The sequence below is a fragment of the Brienomyrus brachyistius genome, chromosome 18, assembly GCF_023856365.1.
Source record: "Brienomyrus brachyistius isolate T26 chromosome 18, BBRACH_0.4, whole genome shotgun sequence".
NCBI lineage: Eukaryota > Metazoa > Chordata > Actinopteri > Osteoglossiformes > Mormyridae > Brienomyrus > Brienomyrus brachyistius.
Window position 1 is genome coordinate 19,269,598 of NC_064550.1, and position 18,494 is coordinate 19,288,091.

The following is an 18,494-nucleotide window of genomic DNA, read 5'->3' on the forward strand; positions in this document are numbered from 1 at the left end:
GCGTCGCCTGCATCGGGAACAGCTTCACCAGCGAGTTCCCCGTGTCAAACAGAACATTATCCAACTAATTCCCAGACTCTTGCAAACCCTTCCATAATAAAAAGCTATGATTCCTTTTTATACAGCCATAATTACTGATGACTGATTATCTTCTTATACGTTAAATTTCTTAGACGATTGAAATACATTTAATTGACTAGCTGATCCTTCTACTCAGAGTAATTTGTATTCAGTTATGCAGCTGGTCGCTCAAGTAATTCAGTATAAGTCTGTTTCTCAAGGGTAAAACAGGAGAATTTGGAAATGACAAGCTTTGTACTACGAGTCAGTGTCCCTGACTACCAGCCTCTTAATAAAAATATGAATATTTATATCAAAGCTGAGACAAATGGAGAGCGCGAGTCAGATGAGAGGTTGCAGCCTGTTTATTACTGTAGTGTCCCAAGTCATGACCGCATTTGCGTCTCCACGATGCACCTGTAGTGTGATTCCGTAAACGCTACCTAAGAATACACAGGAAAGACAGAGAACACGGCAGGGCGCCAAGAGACTGTCCACATAGACCACTGCTCTTATTTTCTACTACGTTTTTAAATTCGAAATGGTTACATTTATATTTGAAACAAATTTAAGCACAGTATTTTTAGTATTCTGGTCCGAAACTGGTTCGATCAAGTGTCATTGGGTGGATAAAACTGCAGTGTGCAAATCTCTCTCTCTCTCTCACACACACACTTTCTGATTCTTCACTCATAGCTCCAAGTTGGTGCATTGAGCCAGACCCCTGGACCAGAAGGACCACCGGACCGCAGTCCGCTGAATTACGATCTCATCGGCTGACTTTGTTCAGCTCCTGAAGAAAACAACCAGGCATTCTGTCCAATGAACTGTATGTAATTTTTTTTTTGAAAAGCAGCCACACTATGCAGGAATTAAGTCAGGTCTATTGCAGCTAACACATTTATACTAGAATTCCCAATGTATTCCTTATCTACCACAGAAATATAGGATCAACCTAGAATAGACTGCAAGGGTCATATAGATAAATATTACTTGGAAAAAAAGCTGATGAAGTAGAAGCACAGAAGATGCTACCACGGCGTTTACAGTGGAGAATGACTCGCAGTAGGAGAGACCTGACAGTAGGAGAGACCTGACAGTAGGAGAGACCTGACAGTAGGAGAGACCTGACAGTAGGAGAGACCTGACAGTAGGAGAGACCTGACAGTAGGAGAGACCTCCATTCCAAGCTACCACAGCACTTATCCAAGTCTGCACCATCAAGGAGATACTCCAAGGCTCACCCAGTTTGATGGCATTTAGCCCCATGTCCTTTTGAGACTCCGACCCCCCAGGGGGCAGCCTGGGTGTCTTGTCTGCCAGATCACAGATACCCCACAGCAGCTACTGTTGGACACCTTCTGCCAGCAGTGTTTGGATTATTAGAGAATCTAGACCTTCCTCGTGCAATTAGAGCAGCTCATTATCTCTCCCCATAACCGCCCCGACCACACTGTCCATTTCAAAGACAGTTAGGTAATCTACAAAGTTTATACTTACATGTGTATATAAATGGACTGAGGCGGGTTCAACATATTCCCTTTGAGGGTTTCATATTTTTGTTGTAATCTCCTCTCCGGAAAGGAAATTAAAAGACCACCAGAGGAGGGGAGATAGCAACCCGACTACAGATCTGGCTTCCACCGTCAATGTTTCTAGAAACTTCCTGTTAATCTGTTATCTGAAGACCCCATTATTAAAGATGAGAGATATATCTACGGAATAAACTATCATTTGTGAAAAAGGGGAGATTTATAATTCGATTTATACCACCGAGAACCGTATATACCACGAAGTTACGTTTTCCAAATGGAAAATTTCCAGAAACAAAAAAAAAAACGCTAATCACATATCAACAAATTTATCACAGAATATATTTGACACGTGGGCGAAAATGTCGACGAACAGAAGTCAGCAGACAAGCGACATAAGTCTGACAGATGTCCAGGTCCGTCATTTCCCCGCTGCTCCCTGCATTTACGCAGGTCCCTCTAACAGATGGCTGCCATTAAACACAAAGCGCATATGATACGTATCTGCGCGATCTGGTGCCAGACGCGCGCATTTTCACTATAAACAAGGACGGGAAGCATCAGTCGAAATATAGCAAGAACTAAAATTAAGAAGTAAAATCACAGGGTCGTCCACAGCTGCTGACACTGGGGAGCATTAAATATTTATCTCCTTCGACACTAATCTATACTGACCTTAAACTATACTACCACTAATGTGCCGAGGGTAATGACTCCTGAGAATGGTGATAAGGATCTAAAAATAGAGAAGTAAACAAATGTTTTATTGTTTTCTTTTAACAAACAATTCAATTGGTGTCAACTGAAGGCAGACAAAGTTAGCGTGGAAATTCCCGGCTGGTCAAAGATCGGATTTACCAACCAACTAGGTCAAGACTGCATACAAACTACAGAGGTAAATAAGTAACAAGAACCAAAATTTGCCGAAATGGTCACGGCAAATAAGCATCTTTTACTCTGAAAGGTGGCAGTTCGTCTGCATGGACTCGGGGATCGGCTGACGTTACGAAAGATGGTCGTTATTAACCACCATGTACTCGTTTTATTTATTCCCATGATTAAACTTTATTTCAGCGACTCACCGTTGCCCGGCGAGCGGCCAAACGACAGGGTAAAAAATAAAGCCCTTACGGAGACAGTTGACAGCAGCCCTTGGTCGTGCTGGCCAGAAATAGAAGTGTAATAATATATTGCCTGCCAAAGACGACGCCAAACTGAACAAGAATATCGCCCTGGCACAGAAATTAGCGAGATCCCCTTGTAAAAACGAATTAGATCAAGATTTAAAAACAGCCGATGGCTGTCTGGTTGCAAACTGACTCTTCCATAGTTTTCCGTGTTTCCTGCATTCCGTACATGATGCTTTTTGTTAGTCTGACCGCATGAATGATTTAACAGGTTTGGAAACAAGCTCTGCCTTGCTAATTCTTAAGCGGTCTGCATGGTCCAAGTAAATTGCTGAGTCAATATTAGTCATCACTTAAATGAATAATCTTCAACAAGGCGGTCTAGCATACAGAACACAGAACTAATCTGGAATATTCTGATTTCAGACTCCACGTGTCCCATTCATTTGTGTATATAAATCACAGCCTAAAACGTCTAGTCTCTCTACAAGTTTGAAGGTGCAATAAAAGAATGCGGTTTTTTGTGTTTGCCAGCTGCACAGTATCCCCCTTAGTAAAAGCGGAACGAGAGCGCAAATCAGCACGTTACCGCAAACGTCTTTTTAAAGTGTCAGCTTTATGTGAATGATCAGTGAATCGCTTTCACTTCAACTAGCCAGTCGTACCGCCTCCGCTGCAGTAATCGGATAAGGAATACGTGGCCGTGAAAACACAAATGAAAAAGAGAAACCACGATCATAGTGATTTCGCTTGCAGACGTGCGGGGAGGCGCGCGACAGTGTGCGTGATTTTACCTGGCAGCACCATCCCACCGAAAATCAGGTCCAAAAATCACACGCTAGCCGCAAAGTTAAGCACTTACGCTCAGAGCCAATGAACCAAAGGAGCAGAATCCCCCGAAGTCCACATTGCCTCTGGTCTTATGTGGAAAGCATCGCGCTTTCAGCGCACTTTCTGTCCGATGCCTTTGTGATGATAATGTCAGTCAGTATTGTCCCAACAGTCGCTCACATCAGCGCAAACGTCCACCTGTTTCATTACGCTGCTCACGCTGGAAAAAGCTCAATATTCCAGCTTTGTGCCGCAACCGAACCAATGTCAAGTCATTCAAATGCAATATTCTGTACTTCAAACAGGTTTACGGGCAGAGTAACTTATTAATCGTCTTCGTCCACGACGAGTGAACCAAACTCTTCACCTTCTGCGCAAATAATAGTTTTTTTAAATCGTAAGTATTGTTTGTAGCAGCATAACTTGGCTTCGATCTTCGGATTCTCCCCGAAGTGAAGGGCAGGCGCGGCGCCCCGCGGCCGCGGACACAGCGCTGCGCTTCTGGCGGATCGCGGCGCCCCGGGCGACGCAGCGGGCTTTCGGGAGCAGAACAGCTGTCCAACTTAATCGCTTTTCACGAAACCAGCTTATTGTAAGAGAGGAGTGGGAATGTGGCCCGGAGTGGAGCGGACGGGAGCCGCTGCCGTCAGGCTCCGTGGCGCTGCTGCCATGTGCAGGGGGGGGCGAAAGAGGAGGGGCGCACCTCCGACCTCCTTTGTCAAAACCTGCATTTTGCTCCGTACGTTGTTCCGCGATAGCAATAAAAATGTCCCCCTTCATAGAATTTTCTTGAATCTTGTTTTTAGCGTATATAGACAATCGAATTTCCCTGCATTTTCTCACGACAGGCAAACAAATAATGAATTTATAGACTACTAGAACGAGGTATTATATTTCTTCTATTTATTTTATCTCTTTAAAAACTAAAACCTACTAGGGACCCTCTGTATTAATATTACTGATTTACATATAGGAGTATTTTGATTTAACATGTCTATGTGAATTGGTATGCTAGTTTGTTTCGTAAAAGTTAAATACTAAAGCCTGCGTTCCTGCTTCCGATTAAAATATTTAATCGCTTTGTATTTTTACATAGTGCTTTGTGTTTTATATTATTTATAGGTTGTGGTGGTTCTGTTCAAATATGCCGTCGGAAAGCAAGAATGTAGCAAAACAGAAGGAATTCCGAAATGCCCCGAAATTCGCTTTGAAGCACTAAAACGGCGTTGCCATTGTCTTAAATGATTAAGGCAGTGGAAGGCAGTGACACGCTGAAGGAGAAAGCGATGAGAATGGGGGTGAAGACGGGGAGTAAAACCCCTCTTTTGTGGAGCGCAGGCGACGTGCCCCGTTACCATGGAAACCTCAACCATCCCATCACTGGTGTCTGCCAACGAAGTCAGTTGCCGAGGCGAGAAACAAAACAGTTAATTACGGTTAATTGTTTTTCTGCGCTGCCCTCCAGGGCAAATTGGAAAACACCAGCGCCATATGTAACAGTGAAATTATCACAATGTTAGTGTTCTAGATCATTTAACACCATTCCCAACCGCTTCTGGCTACCGTGATCAAAAGTGTGAGACTTGCATTTATTTTTACATTTATTCCATTTAGCGGACCCCTTTCTTGGGTACAAGTGAGACAAATGGCAGGTTACAAAGACACGTGCTTTCGAGGAGTCCACCATGCCTAAGTCCAGCTTGTGACGGATCAGGCAATTAAGAGATGACAATTAACTTAAATACGTCCCTTTGGACTGCAGGGGGACACCAGAGTACCCTAAGGAGACCCACTTGACACCGGAAGAAAATGTCCATCTGTCACCAGCTCAAGATGGCAACACTTGCAGTTACCACAAGATAACTGTAGGAAGTTTTCATGGCTTTTAACGCTCCTCCCATTACATGGCACTAACACGATGTAGTATGTGTGTATACAAGCAGCCTGTATGTTTCATGCCGAAGGTTATGATTAGTCACATCAAGGAATAATTTATTGCTTGGAGCATATTTTTTGACAGCTCATGGTCAAATCAACGGATATCCTGGTTGGATAATTCTGGGCTTCTTCTTCCTCCTTGGACTGACCATTTGTCATTTTCCATACATTGATTATTTATTATTAGAAATATTTCGCCATGGCAATTCAGGTTAGAAGATCCCTCAAGGATACAACAGCCAGGGAATCTAAATTTGCGGTTCCGCAGTTTCCGTCCGCTTCTTCAACCACCAAGTTACCTAATTCCCAGTAGATCCACAGAAACGTCTTCGATGTGGTGTGATCGTGTGAGCTGCGCTGACCCACCGACGGCGAGAAAGCTGAAGCAGACAGGCCTTCACATCTGATCTCGATGGGGCCTTCAATCTCAGCAGCCATTAACCTCCCCAGGTGGCCAGGAAGTGAAGGCGATATTTTAGAGCCAAACAAAAATAGTCTGATGCACTCAAATTTCCGAGAAAACCATGGTCCTCTTGGTAGGACGGACCACATCGAACTGTGATAAACAACCGCGCTTAACAAGAAAATATGACGTGAGGTTAAAAGGAATCGCGATGCAATATGACTACGCTAAGACAACCTGGCAGGATTCCAAATACCAGAGTTATGTTTTCATTTTAACATTATATTTATTTAGCAGATGCTAAGGGCGTAACTTTGGTTTGAACATTGGGGAAGTTGAGGTCTCCACCCATATAAGGGGGGGGATGTGATTATTGGGGGGATTGAATTAGCCCATTTTTATTATTGGGAGGTTATAACCCCCCCACCCCCCCATAATTTACACTTTTGACAGGCACTTTTCTCCAAAGACAGGTACAAGTGAGGAAGCAGGGACAGGAAGTTCCTGGAGCATTTGGGGTAAAGGGCTCTGATCAAATCAAGGCCCCGATGATAAAAATCACTCTGTCAGTCATGGGATTGGAACTAGCAACCTTCTGCTCAAGGGCACAGAGGCCCTAAGCCATAGAGCCATCCCCCACACTGTTATTTTCAGCACTGGATTTCCATCTCAATTCCAGCCCAGACTTGGTATTCCTCAGCCATACAAACTAACCAGAAATTTATTTTGCAATGTTTTTAAACAGCCTGTCCAGTCCTAGAAGATAAACAATGACTGTGTTGGACTTTTCCCTCCAGTTTCCCACCTTTATTCTATATAAATAAAATGTTCTGTGGGTTGGCAATCACCTACGAAGGACCCCTCATGTGAGCCAAGCTATCCTGTCTGCGGTGAATCCTTCTCGGCGCGGCTCCAGTTACAAATTCGGAAAGAGCCCCGGAGGAACCAGTTCTTAATTTAATGAGGTGTAAGGAAAATTTTGCTGGTCGGAATCTCCCCGATTCCCCAGTGGTCCTGTACTGACCCACGTCCACACAGTCTCTGTGTCAAATAAGCTCAGATTCCTTGCTTAATCCACAATGAATTGTTCTGAGATCTAAGAAAGATCTTCCAATCCAGTCAGGAAATACATTTGAAGTCTGCCAAATATCTGTAAGTGGAAATTTCGGAGCTGAAGAAGACAAGAGATTGTTTGCTGCCCGAAGTTAAGCAAGACGACTGGTTCCTGCAAAGCTTCAGAGTCCTCTGCTTGTTACTGACCCACAGGACAAAGGGCAAGCGTGGAATTCCAAGAGCATCATCCAGGCTTTAGTGATAACAAACGAGCCCGATAAACCAGACATACCTTTAAAATAGGCTGTAGAGATTTAATGGAACGTTTAGAACATTATATCTATGGTGACACAGACTGACCTTTGTGTGCCGGATACGTCACAATGTGAAAAAGGGAACCGTAAGCACAGCCCTACCTTGAGACAGCAGGACTGGCTTTGTGATGGGGATCCCGTCCATGGTGCACTGGTTCCCACAGGGGTGCAGACTGATGACTCCACTGCGGTTCTCGATGTAGCAGTGCTGGGCCCTGATTCCCGGGCCCTGGATGCTGATATCCGTGTTTCCATAGCCGAGAGTGGTACGTCCTGAAAAACGATACGTCAGATTGGCGGCATGAGAACCGCTGCCCGCGAGTTACAGTTACAACGTACATGTTCTCCAGGAAGCTCGGCGATTTATTTTTATGTTTCGCCTAAAGGTATAAAGTAACCGTTTAGCACTTCTGCTAAGCATAACTACAGGGCACTAGATCTCTGATAGAGAGAGCAGATCCTAAGGACCACATTCCACACTCGTCAACGTCCTCCCACATCCACCCAGCGACCACTGATAAGACAAATCCTCCTGGAATGTCTCAGCTGGACGCAAAAGCGCCCCCCCCCCCCCCCCCAGGGTTTTACAGGATGTGAATTACAGCTCCCACCCCCGCCCCTCAGATCTCTGTTCGCTCAGGTGAGACTTTAACTGGACATCTCAGACCTTCGGAGCCAACAGAGTTGACCAAAGTCAACAGCAGAACTTAAAAACAAAGACGAGAAGAGGCATAAGTGATAATGGCAGCTGTACTGAAGGAGGTGGGGTATTGACTCTGTTTAATGGGTTGCACTAGAGAGAGTGAGCCCCACCCCCATTCCTGCAATAGTCAAACACAGAAGTAGGGGTGACATCAGGGTCAGGGTACAGTCTTTCGCCAAGAGCACAGAGGTCACGGTGTGAGGGGTGTGTTCGCATGTGCTGGCCACATTGTGCTGGGCAGCGGGCCGGAATTTTTCCCAGAATGCAGCCAAGTGCCTGGTGTGATAGATGGCACTGCAGAGAAGTAATGTAACAGCCCCCATTTCAGTAAGTGCAGCTGAAAACCGTTACACTTCCATAGACAAAAAAAAAACAAATTGCATGTCATCTCGGCCTCCCCCAACTTTAAGAAAAAACCCATGTTGTCATTCTTGGAATGATGTTATGGCAGGAAGTGAGGCATCTTCATGTAATTTACCCCACCACTTTCAATCAGCATATTGTTCAAATCTTTGTTCATAAACACTGGGGTGATTTTTTTCTATGATTATTCAGAAGAGACATACATTTCTTGTAGCTTTATGATAATTGTTAAAGTGCTGAGAACCCAGCTGGAACAAAGAGGCACAAATTTCTAAATTTTAAAAGTAAATAGTACCAATAAGTGTGAAATAGGGAATTTCTACGTAATACGAGGTCCCATCTTCTTGCTTATTGGTATTGTTTAGGTGCTTGGTCATTGGGTTTATTGAAAGCATCTTCACGCAGATCTTCAGGCAGATATCATCACAGAATAATTCACGTGAGGTAGCTAGCTATTAAGGTGCACTGTGCAGGCACCAGGCTGCCCAACATCTCACTCCAAAGCCTAGGATTTGAAGGGTATGCACTGATATCACTTCCTGGCTGGGACACGCCCCCCCCCCCCCCGACTGACAGAGTATTAAAACCTGCTGTAAAATGGCTGATTTAAGTCGGGGAAACAGCAAAACAAACAATCTCCCTAAATCAAAAGTGGCTGGACATAATAGGGATGCGTACAACTCACTAAGGGACCAGTGAATACGTGGCCAGGAAGTGGGTGTACTGGCATTTCTATGTGTGCTACGTACGGCCTCCTCATTTAGCACGTCACTGCACTCAAACTACACTGTCACTTTCCAGCCACTTTCTACATGCATTTTAAATTTACCGCATTTTAAAATATGATTATTCTTTAATCATTCATAATGCACACAGGGGTGGCTTAACGGTCAGGGAAGCGTGTTTGGGATGAAAAGGTTGCTGCTTAAAATTCCTGACCAGCAAGGTGCCATTGAGATGCATGGTACTGCCCCCCCCCCCCCCAACACTGTCCCCCAGGAGTTAAACAATAGCTGCCCCCTGCTATGTCACATACAGGTTAAAAGCAGAGGATACATTTCATTGTTGTGTGGTGGGTCAACGTTGAGAATTAATCACTATTTTAAAAAATTATTTGTGTTTTTATGCTTCTGTTACTTTTAATACTGTTCGCATAACACATTTGTTATGTCTCCCTTTGAGTCATTGTACTGTGCACCAGGACCCAAGGAAATATAATATTCCTTTACGTTGCGCTGTGTGTTGATGTACAGGGATGACAGTAAAACCTTTGAAATCGAAACTGGATTAAGTACTCCTGATTTCGACGCCGGGAAATAGACAAAGCAAACTCTCAGGGTGTACAAAAGCCTTGGCGCTTGGCTGTACTTCGAGGCCGGATCCGATGGCATGATGAAGCGACGAGGTCACCGCTGGTGTGTATGAGGACAGGCTTGTACCAATACTTTTATTTTATTGCAACTTCTATTTGCTCAGAAGTGACAACCGCAAATCCGGAGTCTGAGTTTGCAGTGATTCATTTGCTTCTCTTTTCCTTCGCACAACAGCTCTCTCTCGTTTTCGCTGTATTCGCGGCATTCAAGCTGCATGCTAACGCCGCCGCCACAGTCTGTCTATATATATATACACATATATCCATCCATCCGTCCATCAATCCATCCATCCATCTTCCAAACCTGTGGAGGGAAACCGGAGCACCCGGAGGAAACCCCACGACGACACGGGGAGAACATGCAAACTCTGCACACGTGACCCAGGCGGAGACTCGAACCCGGGAATTAAATGGTTTGGGGCACTGGAAATTTCTCCCCTGCTACAGAAAATGCGGGAAAGTTCTGGATCGCTCTCAGGTCACTCAGTCAGAGGGAGATGATGGCGACGATGATAGTTGAGGGGCCAGCAAGTTCGGCGAGATCATTATTGAATTACCCTTTTGCGAGAAGGACAATGGTGGAAAAAAATCCATGTTAAGGAGCTGGGACCAGCCCGAAATAAACATCACCCAGCCAACTAAGGAAATTAAATTATGATTGTGAAATTGTCGTCATTTTCTGACTGTTCATTTGAATGCTTATACTGGACTAGGAAGGGAAATCTATTGGTACGTCAGCCCCACCAAGAATTTTTTGCACCAGCCGCCACTGATTCCTATTGGTCATGACTTCTAGCTTAAGTTTTATCTTAGCTTTTTGAGAAATCCTGTTTTGTGGACCGCCCCCGGCCCTCTCTGTCAGCTTGTATGGCTAATCTTTCCAGTACGACCACCCATTCGGCTGCCAGTGTTTATTGCCGGAGATTACACGGCTGTATGCTCGATTATACACCCGTGTGGACAATGGGTGTGGCTTAATTAACCGATTCCTAGTTAGTGGGGGGTCCCTAAATAATGGGGAGTCCACAAACCTTTGGTCATATAGTGTACAAAAGCACAGCTGTGTATGGGAGCTGAGCAGGTCACCTCCAGATTAACGCTGTTAATTACCGAGTTACCTGCAGCCGATATTTTCAAACTACTTCGAGTTCATTTTTGAGTACGTGGCGGGAAGACACATACACACACAGCCAGTGACCCGAAGGTCTTCCTGGGCTTGTGGGAAAACCTAGTCATTAGTCAGATGTGTCACACAGCATTTTAAGGGGGGGGAATTCCCAGCTGCATCTTAATGGGAGTCACATGGGAATAGCGCTCACCTTCTGGCAGAGGCAGGAGTGTGATGGCAGTGCTGAGCCGGCCACTTCCCAGGCTGACCAGATGGGGGCGCTCTGCCTGGACCTTCAGCCCCTTCCCAGTTTCAATCAGATCCAGCGGGGTGCTCTATGTGGGTGGTGTGGGGGGGGCAAGGACACAAATCTCACTATTCCATTTTGTTTAGCCATTGTACTCTAAATTCTCCCCTGACAAAACTTTAATATCAAGGGCGGCATCATGCGAGAATGAGACACAAAAGCTATTTCAGTTCTTAATGGAAAGGAGCCAGAAGGCCTGGTGTCTGCTGTGACTCTTAAAACCTTCTCTTTATGCTCCAATGCAGATTTGACTAATAGTATCATATGTTCATGAGCAGAGAATGTATACGAAGAGCATGCCAAAATTTTTATTGACATATATTAAATCAAATATTAAACATTTCAATTTCAAAATCAGATCCAGTATTAGTTCAAACTGGAGCATTCTGCTGTCTGAATGCATGATTTAAGTGCAGTCGCTCTCGCATTTTCCACCCACAGCGGTTTTCGTGACGTTTGACTCGGAATTTAACGGAAAAACACCAATTCCTTCCTCAGCATGACTGCAGTATTAGTCCTTCCGTAGAACTTGCATTACGTGCGGCCTCAACTCTTTTGACGCTTTACTGAAAATGATGCGTTGGCTCTTCCATTCTTCAAAGGGCCTGAACCAGTCCAAGGTCCTTTAGAGTCGATGTTCAGACAGACCAAATGCTCTTGGCTAGCATTGAGTTTTTCCCCTACTGGAACTTTTGAGTTTCCCCTAATCCTGCTCCCAGACCAACATGCCTTCCAGAACACATCATTAAACAACTATCACAACAGCGGAACCCACTGGAACGCTTTGTGTTTGCATGTGAACTCGTGCGCAAATTAATTTTGGTATATTTCAAGGTTTAAATTCCACTTGGAAATGCACTGCTGAGTAAAGGAAACTACAGGTTCCAAATGTTCACCCGCTCTGTCGGACTTGGGGACCCTCGCATCTCCACCATCGCTGTCATTTGACGGAGAACGAATCACTGTCGCCCAGAAACCTACAGTCAGGGTCTCGGTGTCTCAGAGAACCTCCATCACAGGCCAGTCTGGACATGAACCTGCTAGAAACTGGACGCTCTCCAGAATCTCCCTGAAGCTCCATATTTTCTATTTCTGTAGCAGCCAGATCATCAACAGCAGCTCCCGCGAATGACTCCCAAAACAGGATTATACATATCAAATTAGGCCAATCAGTTAAAGCAGGGATGGGCTAAGAGGATTTAATGCTAAGATAAAGTCCCCCGGCCTTATGTGAAATTTGGTACTGAGACTCATACAGAGATGGAAGGTTCAGGTTCAGAAGATGCAAATCCAGACCACGATTTTGTTTCAGCCCACCAGTCGAGTTCTCTGTGAGTTTGACTCTTTATCCTCAACTGGATGGTTGAAACAAAACCGTGGTCTGGATTTGTACTTTCTGAACCTGAACTTTTCACCTCCGGAGTTAAAAAAAAATAATAATAAATCTCGAGGCTTAGCATCTCGTCGTATTCATCCGTTGCCACAGAAAAAGCTGAGAGATATCCGTAAGTTAGCTGTCGGTGCCCTGTACCTCCTGACGTTCAGCTTTGGTCGCTGCCGCTTGCACAGTGCAATTCGCATACGTTGTGTTCCGTGGGGAACGATCTCCAGGTGTTGTTTCCCAGCTCCCATGTTCTCCAGTGACCCAGGAAAGTCTTATATCCCCACTCTTGTCGCCTTCAATTTCTTCCCGCCGATGTTAGAGGACCAGATCCAGTTCTCTTTCACGGGCGCTCAGAAATACGTCCCGAGGGAAAGTAAACTCTCCTGATTAGTCCCAGAAATTCCAGGGAACTCCCGAAAGGGGCAAGAGCCTCTCCAGTTGGTGGTTATTTTAAGGAATTTAATTAACTCTAATGAAATTGAGGGGGCAATTCTGTCAAAGCAATCAAAGCAGTTTTAAAGTCGTACTGTTCCAGATTCCAGCGACAGACGGGAGGGGAAAAGATCTGAAAAACATAGCTGTCCTGCGGTGTCCGTTCACAGCCGTGTCAGCATGGACTGCAATGAAGCTGTCCAACTTCATGCCCCCAGGCCATACTTCATTACATCAGACCCCCTCCCTCCCCCACCCCATTTTCCTGTAACTCTCTGCCCAAAGCCAGGTGCCACTAGCTGCCGGATGAGATGATCTCCTTACTCATCATCACGGCTGACACTCTCCATACTAAACTTAGACATTCAGGACTGAATAATTACTACAAGCATGGGTGTTACTCCTGGGGGGGGGGGGGGTGAGAGGGACACATGCCACCCAATATCCCATACAGTGGTGTTTGTCCCAACCAATATTTTGCTTATAAAAATATCAGTAATTTTGTTGAGAGACTTTAGTTCTCATCCAACCAGCTGCATGCACATACGCTAATGTATGCAGTCAATACTGAAACAGACAGGTCGTCTAAATATAGATATATATACAAGATCATACAGGATAATGTAAGAGGATGAATTTGACTCAGACACTTAATGAATTTGTCCCTGATGCCCCCCCCCCCCTAAAATATTAAAAAACACTGTTACGTCCTTGACTGCAAGAATCAAACCACTTTGGATTATTTCCATGTGGGGGGGGGGAACATCCATCTTGGAGGAATTACTAACACCAAACTGTACCAAGAAAACTCTGGCTCTACAAATGGGTATTTATTTTTAATAATGTGACCCCTGCATGTGGCCTAATACACATTTATCAATAATCAGCTTTCCATCCACTGAGCATCGTACATAAATGCTAACGCAGCCTTTAGCTTACGGCCAGCCAGGATCTGCCTCTCCTCCGCACAGCCATTAGTGTTTTACTAGCTCAGGAACATCCTTGGGCCCCATGACATTTGTGACGTTCTTCCTCCCTGACATTTAGCCGTCCGTGCTCGTTGCCTGCCTCGGTTCCCTCTGTTCCTGTTTGCCAAACTGACTTTTGTTTTTACACCCTGACCTTTCCACACTCCCAGCTCCTCGCCATCCTCCCGTGAAACTCTGCGGCAGCCGCATGTAATGCGAGTTCGAGGTGCGGCTTGGATATATTGATGTCACCATAACGCCACTGGGGGCGGAAGTCCAACGTGACGTCCGACTGGCCCGAATAGGACGGAGTAGAAAAAAAAGCATGAGGAAACAATTGGTGATTTTCACTGACATCATGTAACATTTCGCATGAATGTTCCTTTTGTTTAAAGCCCCCTTTGACCTTCAGAGCTCTCTGACCTTCTCTCTTCTCTTTTTTCTTTTACATATTTTTGGAACATTAATATTTTGTTCTTTTTGAATACTGTTTATGTTTCAGTTCATTAAGACCACCTTTACTGCTCTGCACTCCCCCCCGGATCAGTAAAGTTAATCTTTATCTTAATTTCTCCCCAGCAGACCCAGGTCTTGATCCTGAACGTGACCCTGGCGGGCAGAGCGAGTGGGGGGGGGGGGGGGGGGGGGGGCAGAGGCGTGGCAGCTCACCTGCAGCACCTGGTGGGTCTGTCTCCCGTTCTCGGGCACGTTTCTGTTCAGGCCGTCCATGTCCGCTCCGTCATCGATCGACCCGTCCGATGCATGTAGGTCCTGATGGAGATGCAGACACGCCGGTGAAACGTCGCGCTTACTGGCACATTTTCCAACCGCCCCCCCCGTCGGCAAAATCTCCTTATTTTTCTCAACCCAACATTGGCAAGTATGTATTCAGCTCACAGGCAGAATTATTTACAATTATCTGACTATCTAACCCGTGGGATTTTTAACTTCCTGTGGTTAGGTCTACGTTGTCAAACACTCAGGAACAGAGATGCAGGGGCAGAACATGCAGGGCAGGCAATGGCCAGGGACCCCCAGCAGGGAGGGGGCCCCTGAGGGCGGCCGATCACGTAGTACATCGAAACGACAAATCTGCTTTATTTGTGTATTCTGTTTTTCCACAAAAGTTAAAACAGAAGTCTTGTGTCTATTAAATTTTCTTTGTTGATATTATTAATTTACACTTCACAGTAAAATAAAGGCAATAAATTTTACCATATGCCTCGGCCCCCAGAGTCCCTAGAATCACCTCCGCTCAGGTAGTCACTTTGCAAGGCCGTCAAGCAACAAAATCAAGCCGCAACTTCACCAAAAATATTTCTATGAATATCTCTCTTTTCTACCTCTGCGAACTTCGTCGTCGTTTGTGATCCAGCACCGGCACTGCAACCTGCTCCACTTATTTCCAGCCGCACTATGTTTAATAATAAGTGTATCCCAAGGAAAACCCACCTGCCCCTTCCTGGGGGAAGGTCTGCCTCCAGGTGGCATCGGTCCACTTAAAACGATGGTGTCCAACAAGGAGACGCCGAGCGGGCTGCTGGGCTTATATTCAAATATTTAGTTTACCAGACATAAACAACTGCGATGCGCAGCGACCGATAAACAGCTTCGGATAACTGCGTACGTGGACGCGAACAAAACGCTGATCTCTGTGCGATCAGACCCGGATCAGGCTGGGCGGTATAAGGGGGGAAAGAAGGGGGCTCAGTTCCGGTCGAGCCATTCACACGTGGAGATTAAATTTGCAAACAGATGCGACCGGCTCCCCCGGCCACAACAGTGCTTGGGTCCAAGCCAAGCCAGCATGCACTTTCTTGCCAGCCCTGGTAAAAAAAAAAAAGAGCTCATCTCCATCGCCTAGATTTTTTTAGTTCTGTCTAGTTGGCTTTTGCTAGCAGATAGCAGTTTTTTGTTACTTTTTCACGATGTAGGTGGATATTCCCAAACACATAAATTAACTGCGAATAGCGTTTCATATCCGAGTACTTAAACATTTGATTACATATTTACATGTGGTATATTTTAACTGTACGTCAGTGTAGACAAATGTATCTACTAAACACGCAAATTTAACCGGAGTAATGGCGTTGCCCAGCGCTCGCTTAGCATACGATAAGTTGTGGGGTCGATGCCTGCATTCTGCAAATACATTGCTGGATTTTTTTCCCTGGGTAAACTTTATCTAACATTTTATTTGTTTACAATACAGTTGCTTAGGTAGGCGCTTTCATTGAAAAAAACTGTTATTCTTAGATATTAGTGTTTTGCGGGGTAAGAGCAGGTCTCCCTCCCTCAGGAATTTAAAGTAATATTTTGCTTATATTTGCTCTTTAACAAATATTACGTTTCACTATTCGTGTAAAAATAAATGTAAGTTTAGTAGTATTGGCATAGGCAATCTTCACAATCATATCAATGGGGGAAATGATTTTTGCAACGTAATTAACACGCACAAGAGTAAACAAACACCTGGCGTTAAATTGCAATGCATGAACGCAATAAGTGTGTTTTCACTGCGTATATCTTTAAACAAAAACATTACCGTAAAATGCCTAATATCTCACAGGCGATCGTGCATGTTGTCACTAATTAAACCCAATCCTGCTAATTTAACGCGAGCGGTCACTCATGCATTGTTGCCAAGACAACCGTTAAAAAAAACACATCTCCAGTAATGTCGGAGCCGAACAACTTTGTGGCAACTTTCCCGACAGACAGCTACGAGTTGAAGGATTACCTTTCTGCAGTCGTCCAACAAAGATGTTAGCTCCATTGCACAGGATTCTACTGACTGAGGGATAGACATGATATGCAAACGCATAGAACCATTAGTCCCTCTTTGTCCCTCTAAAGCAGCCAGTTAGACCGCCTGCCCTGTCCTCTTCCTTCACACCAGACCCTGCTCTGTGTACCGCTGTAACTCAAAATAATAACCGTTCTCCGTCTCAGGGCATACCTGTCTCCGCTTGCTGCGGCTAGCCACGCTGCGCATTCCTGCAGCATCGCTGAAAACAGCGAAGGAGTGATCGTAGCAGAATGGCAACATGAGGAAAGAGTGGAGAATGAAAGCTGGGAAGAGATCAAACGGTGGAAGGATGATGGCAGGGGAAGCTCTCAGACTAGGGAGGTAAAGGAAATGGAATGCGTATGTAGGTCAAGCCACATTTAGATTAAGCATACGACACATAAGTTGTCGACACAATCAGGCTGCTGGTTTGAATCCTTTGCATTTGCATTAGATTTTTTTCCCAGAAGCTTTTGTTCAAAGTTGCGTACAATGAGGCGAATGGCACACTGCAAACATACGTGCTGTGACAAGTGCAGTTAGGCCGAGCTTCCAGTGAATGTCCAGCTACAAGTGTAAGCAGCACTGGAGCAGGAGCAACACCTTCCATCTTCCAGCAATGCAGGAAGCTAATAAGCCCATTCAAAACCGGAAAATTGAGCACAATCATATTTGCCCGCTAACTATACAATTCCTGAGTGGGGGGGTCACACTTTTGGGGCTGGGGGGTGGATCGCCAGTTTCTGTTTCCCAAACTGGCCTTACTGTCCTCAAGGACACCATTTAATCTGGACTGCATCTAGGCTCAAATTTGAGGGGGGGTGGGTTTAAGTCATGTTTGGGCCCCTACCAACAGCATAAAATGATGCATAAAAAAAATTGGAACCCCTGCAACTGGGGGCCCTGGGCTACAGTCCAGGTCCCCAAATGCATAATTCTGGGTTTTTCATATAATATGAAACTCGCGACAAATAGATAAAGCCTTCAAAGTGCCTTTGACGGTATGAACTAAGCCAAAAAAAGTGTAATAACATAAAATGCGATTCCTGAGGAGGTCCTGAGCAGGGCACCTTGGGCAGGAGCAGAAAGGCAGACCTTGCCGAGTGCGGGTTTCCATGACGATGAGCCGAGGCCCAGCCACAGACCTGGTCCAACACCCGAATTCCAAGGGTACCAGAGCGGCGTACGCGGAGCGGCTGTATAAAGAGGGGTATTGTGCTGCCGTTTGGCATGGGGGGATTGTGGCACCCCCTCCTGGGATGGGTGGGGGGGCTTTACGAGGAAGCACTGCAGATCCAAGGCTTTCAGACCCGCTGAAAGGCGAATCCAAGGGCCCCAAGTGAAAGATCGCATTAATGAGGTCGGTGTCCGATTAGCGACCGGTGACAGACGCGTGCCGGGACACAAATGCCATATCCAAAGAAAGAAGCCGACAGGGACACGGTGGTATGACGAATCGGGGGCTACAGTCCCGCACAGCCACGCCCCCCCAATTAGGGAGTAAAACGTGGGCAGTCAGCAGGGGAGGGAATGGTTTCACCTTGCACCATGCACCATGCACCATGCACCTTCGAAGGCCGTGCCAAAAGAGTTAGGTGCACGGTTCAGTGACATCATTTCAGACATTTGGCTGAAGTTCCTGTTCATCATTGACGAAACGCACCTCACGCCTTCGAATTACTGATGACGAAGTTTGACAGCGCTTGGCACAAATTCTGCTTCGTTTTGGCATACGGCAGGAAAAGACGGAAGGAGATTCACAAAAGGCAAGAGACTGTGTCCCCTCTCTGTCTCTCTCTCCCTTGCTCACA

At 45.6% G+C, this 18,494-nt stretch overlaps 1 protein-coding gene across 10 annotated transcripts in view; it reads right to left on the bottom strand.

Annotated features, from left to right (window-relative positions):
* Positions 1-18,494, bottom strand: part of LOC125712851 (pleckstrin homology-like domain family B member 1) — a 75,874-nt gene that overhangs the window by 40,498 nt on the left and 16,882 nt on the right. For 6 of the 10 annotated variants that reach the window (XM_048983349.1, XM_048983352.1, XM_048983351.1 and 3 more), the window contains exons 2-4: positions 14,565-14,666; positions 11,016-11,139; positions 7,361-7,531 (exon numbers count right to left, since the gene is read on the bottom strand). In XM_048983349.1, the coding sequence (XP_048839306.1) occupies positions 7,361-7,531; positions 11,016-11,139; positions 14,565-14,666 (397 nt within the window). Of the gene's footprint in view, positions 1-3,581; positions 4,233-7,360; positions 7,532-11,015; positions 11,140-14,564; positions 14,667-15,110; positions 15,204-15,238; positions 15,561-18,494 lie in introns of those variants that run through there. The other 4 variants (XM_048983348.1, XM_048983353.1, XM_048983350.1 and 1 more) reach the window with 4 other exon arrangements.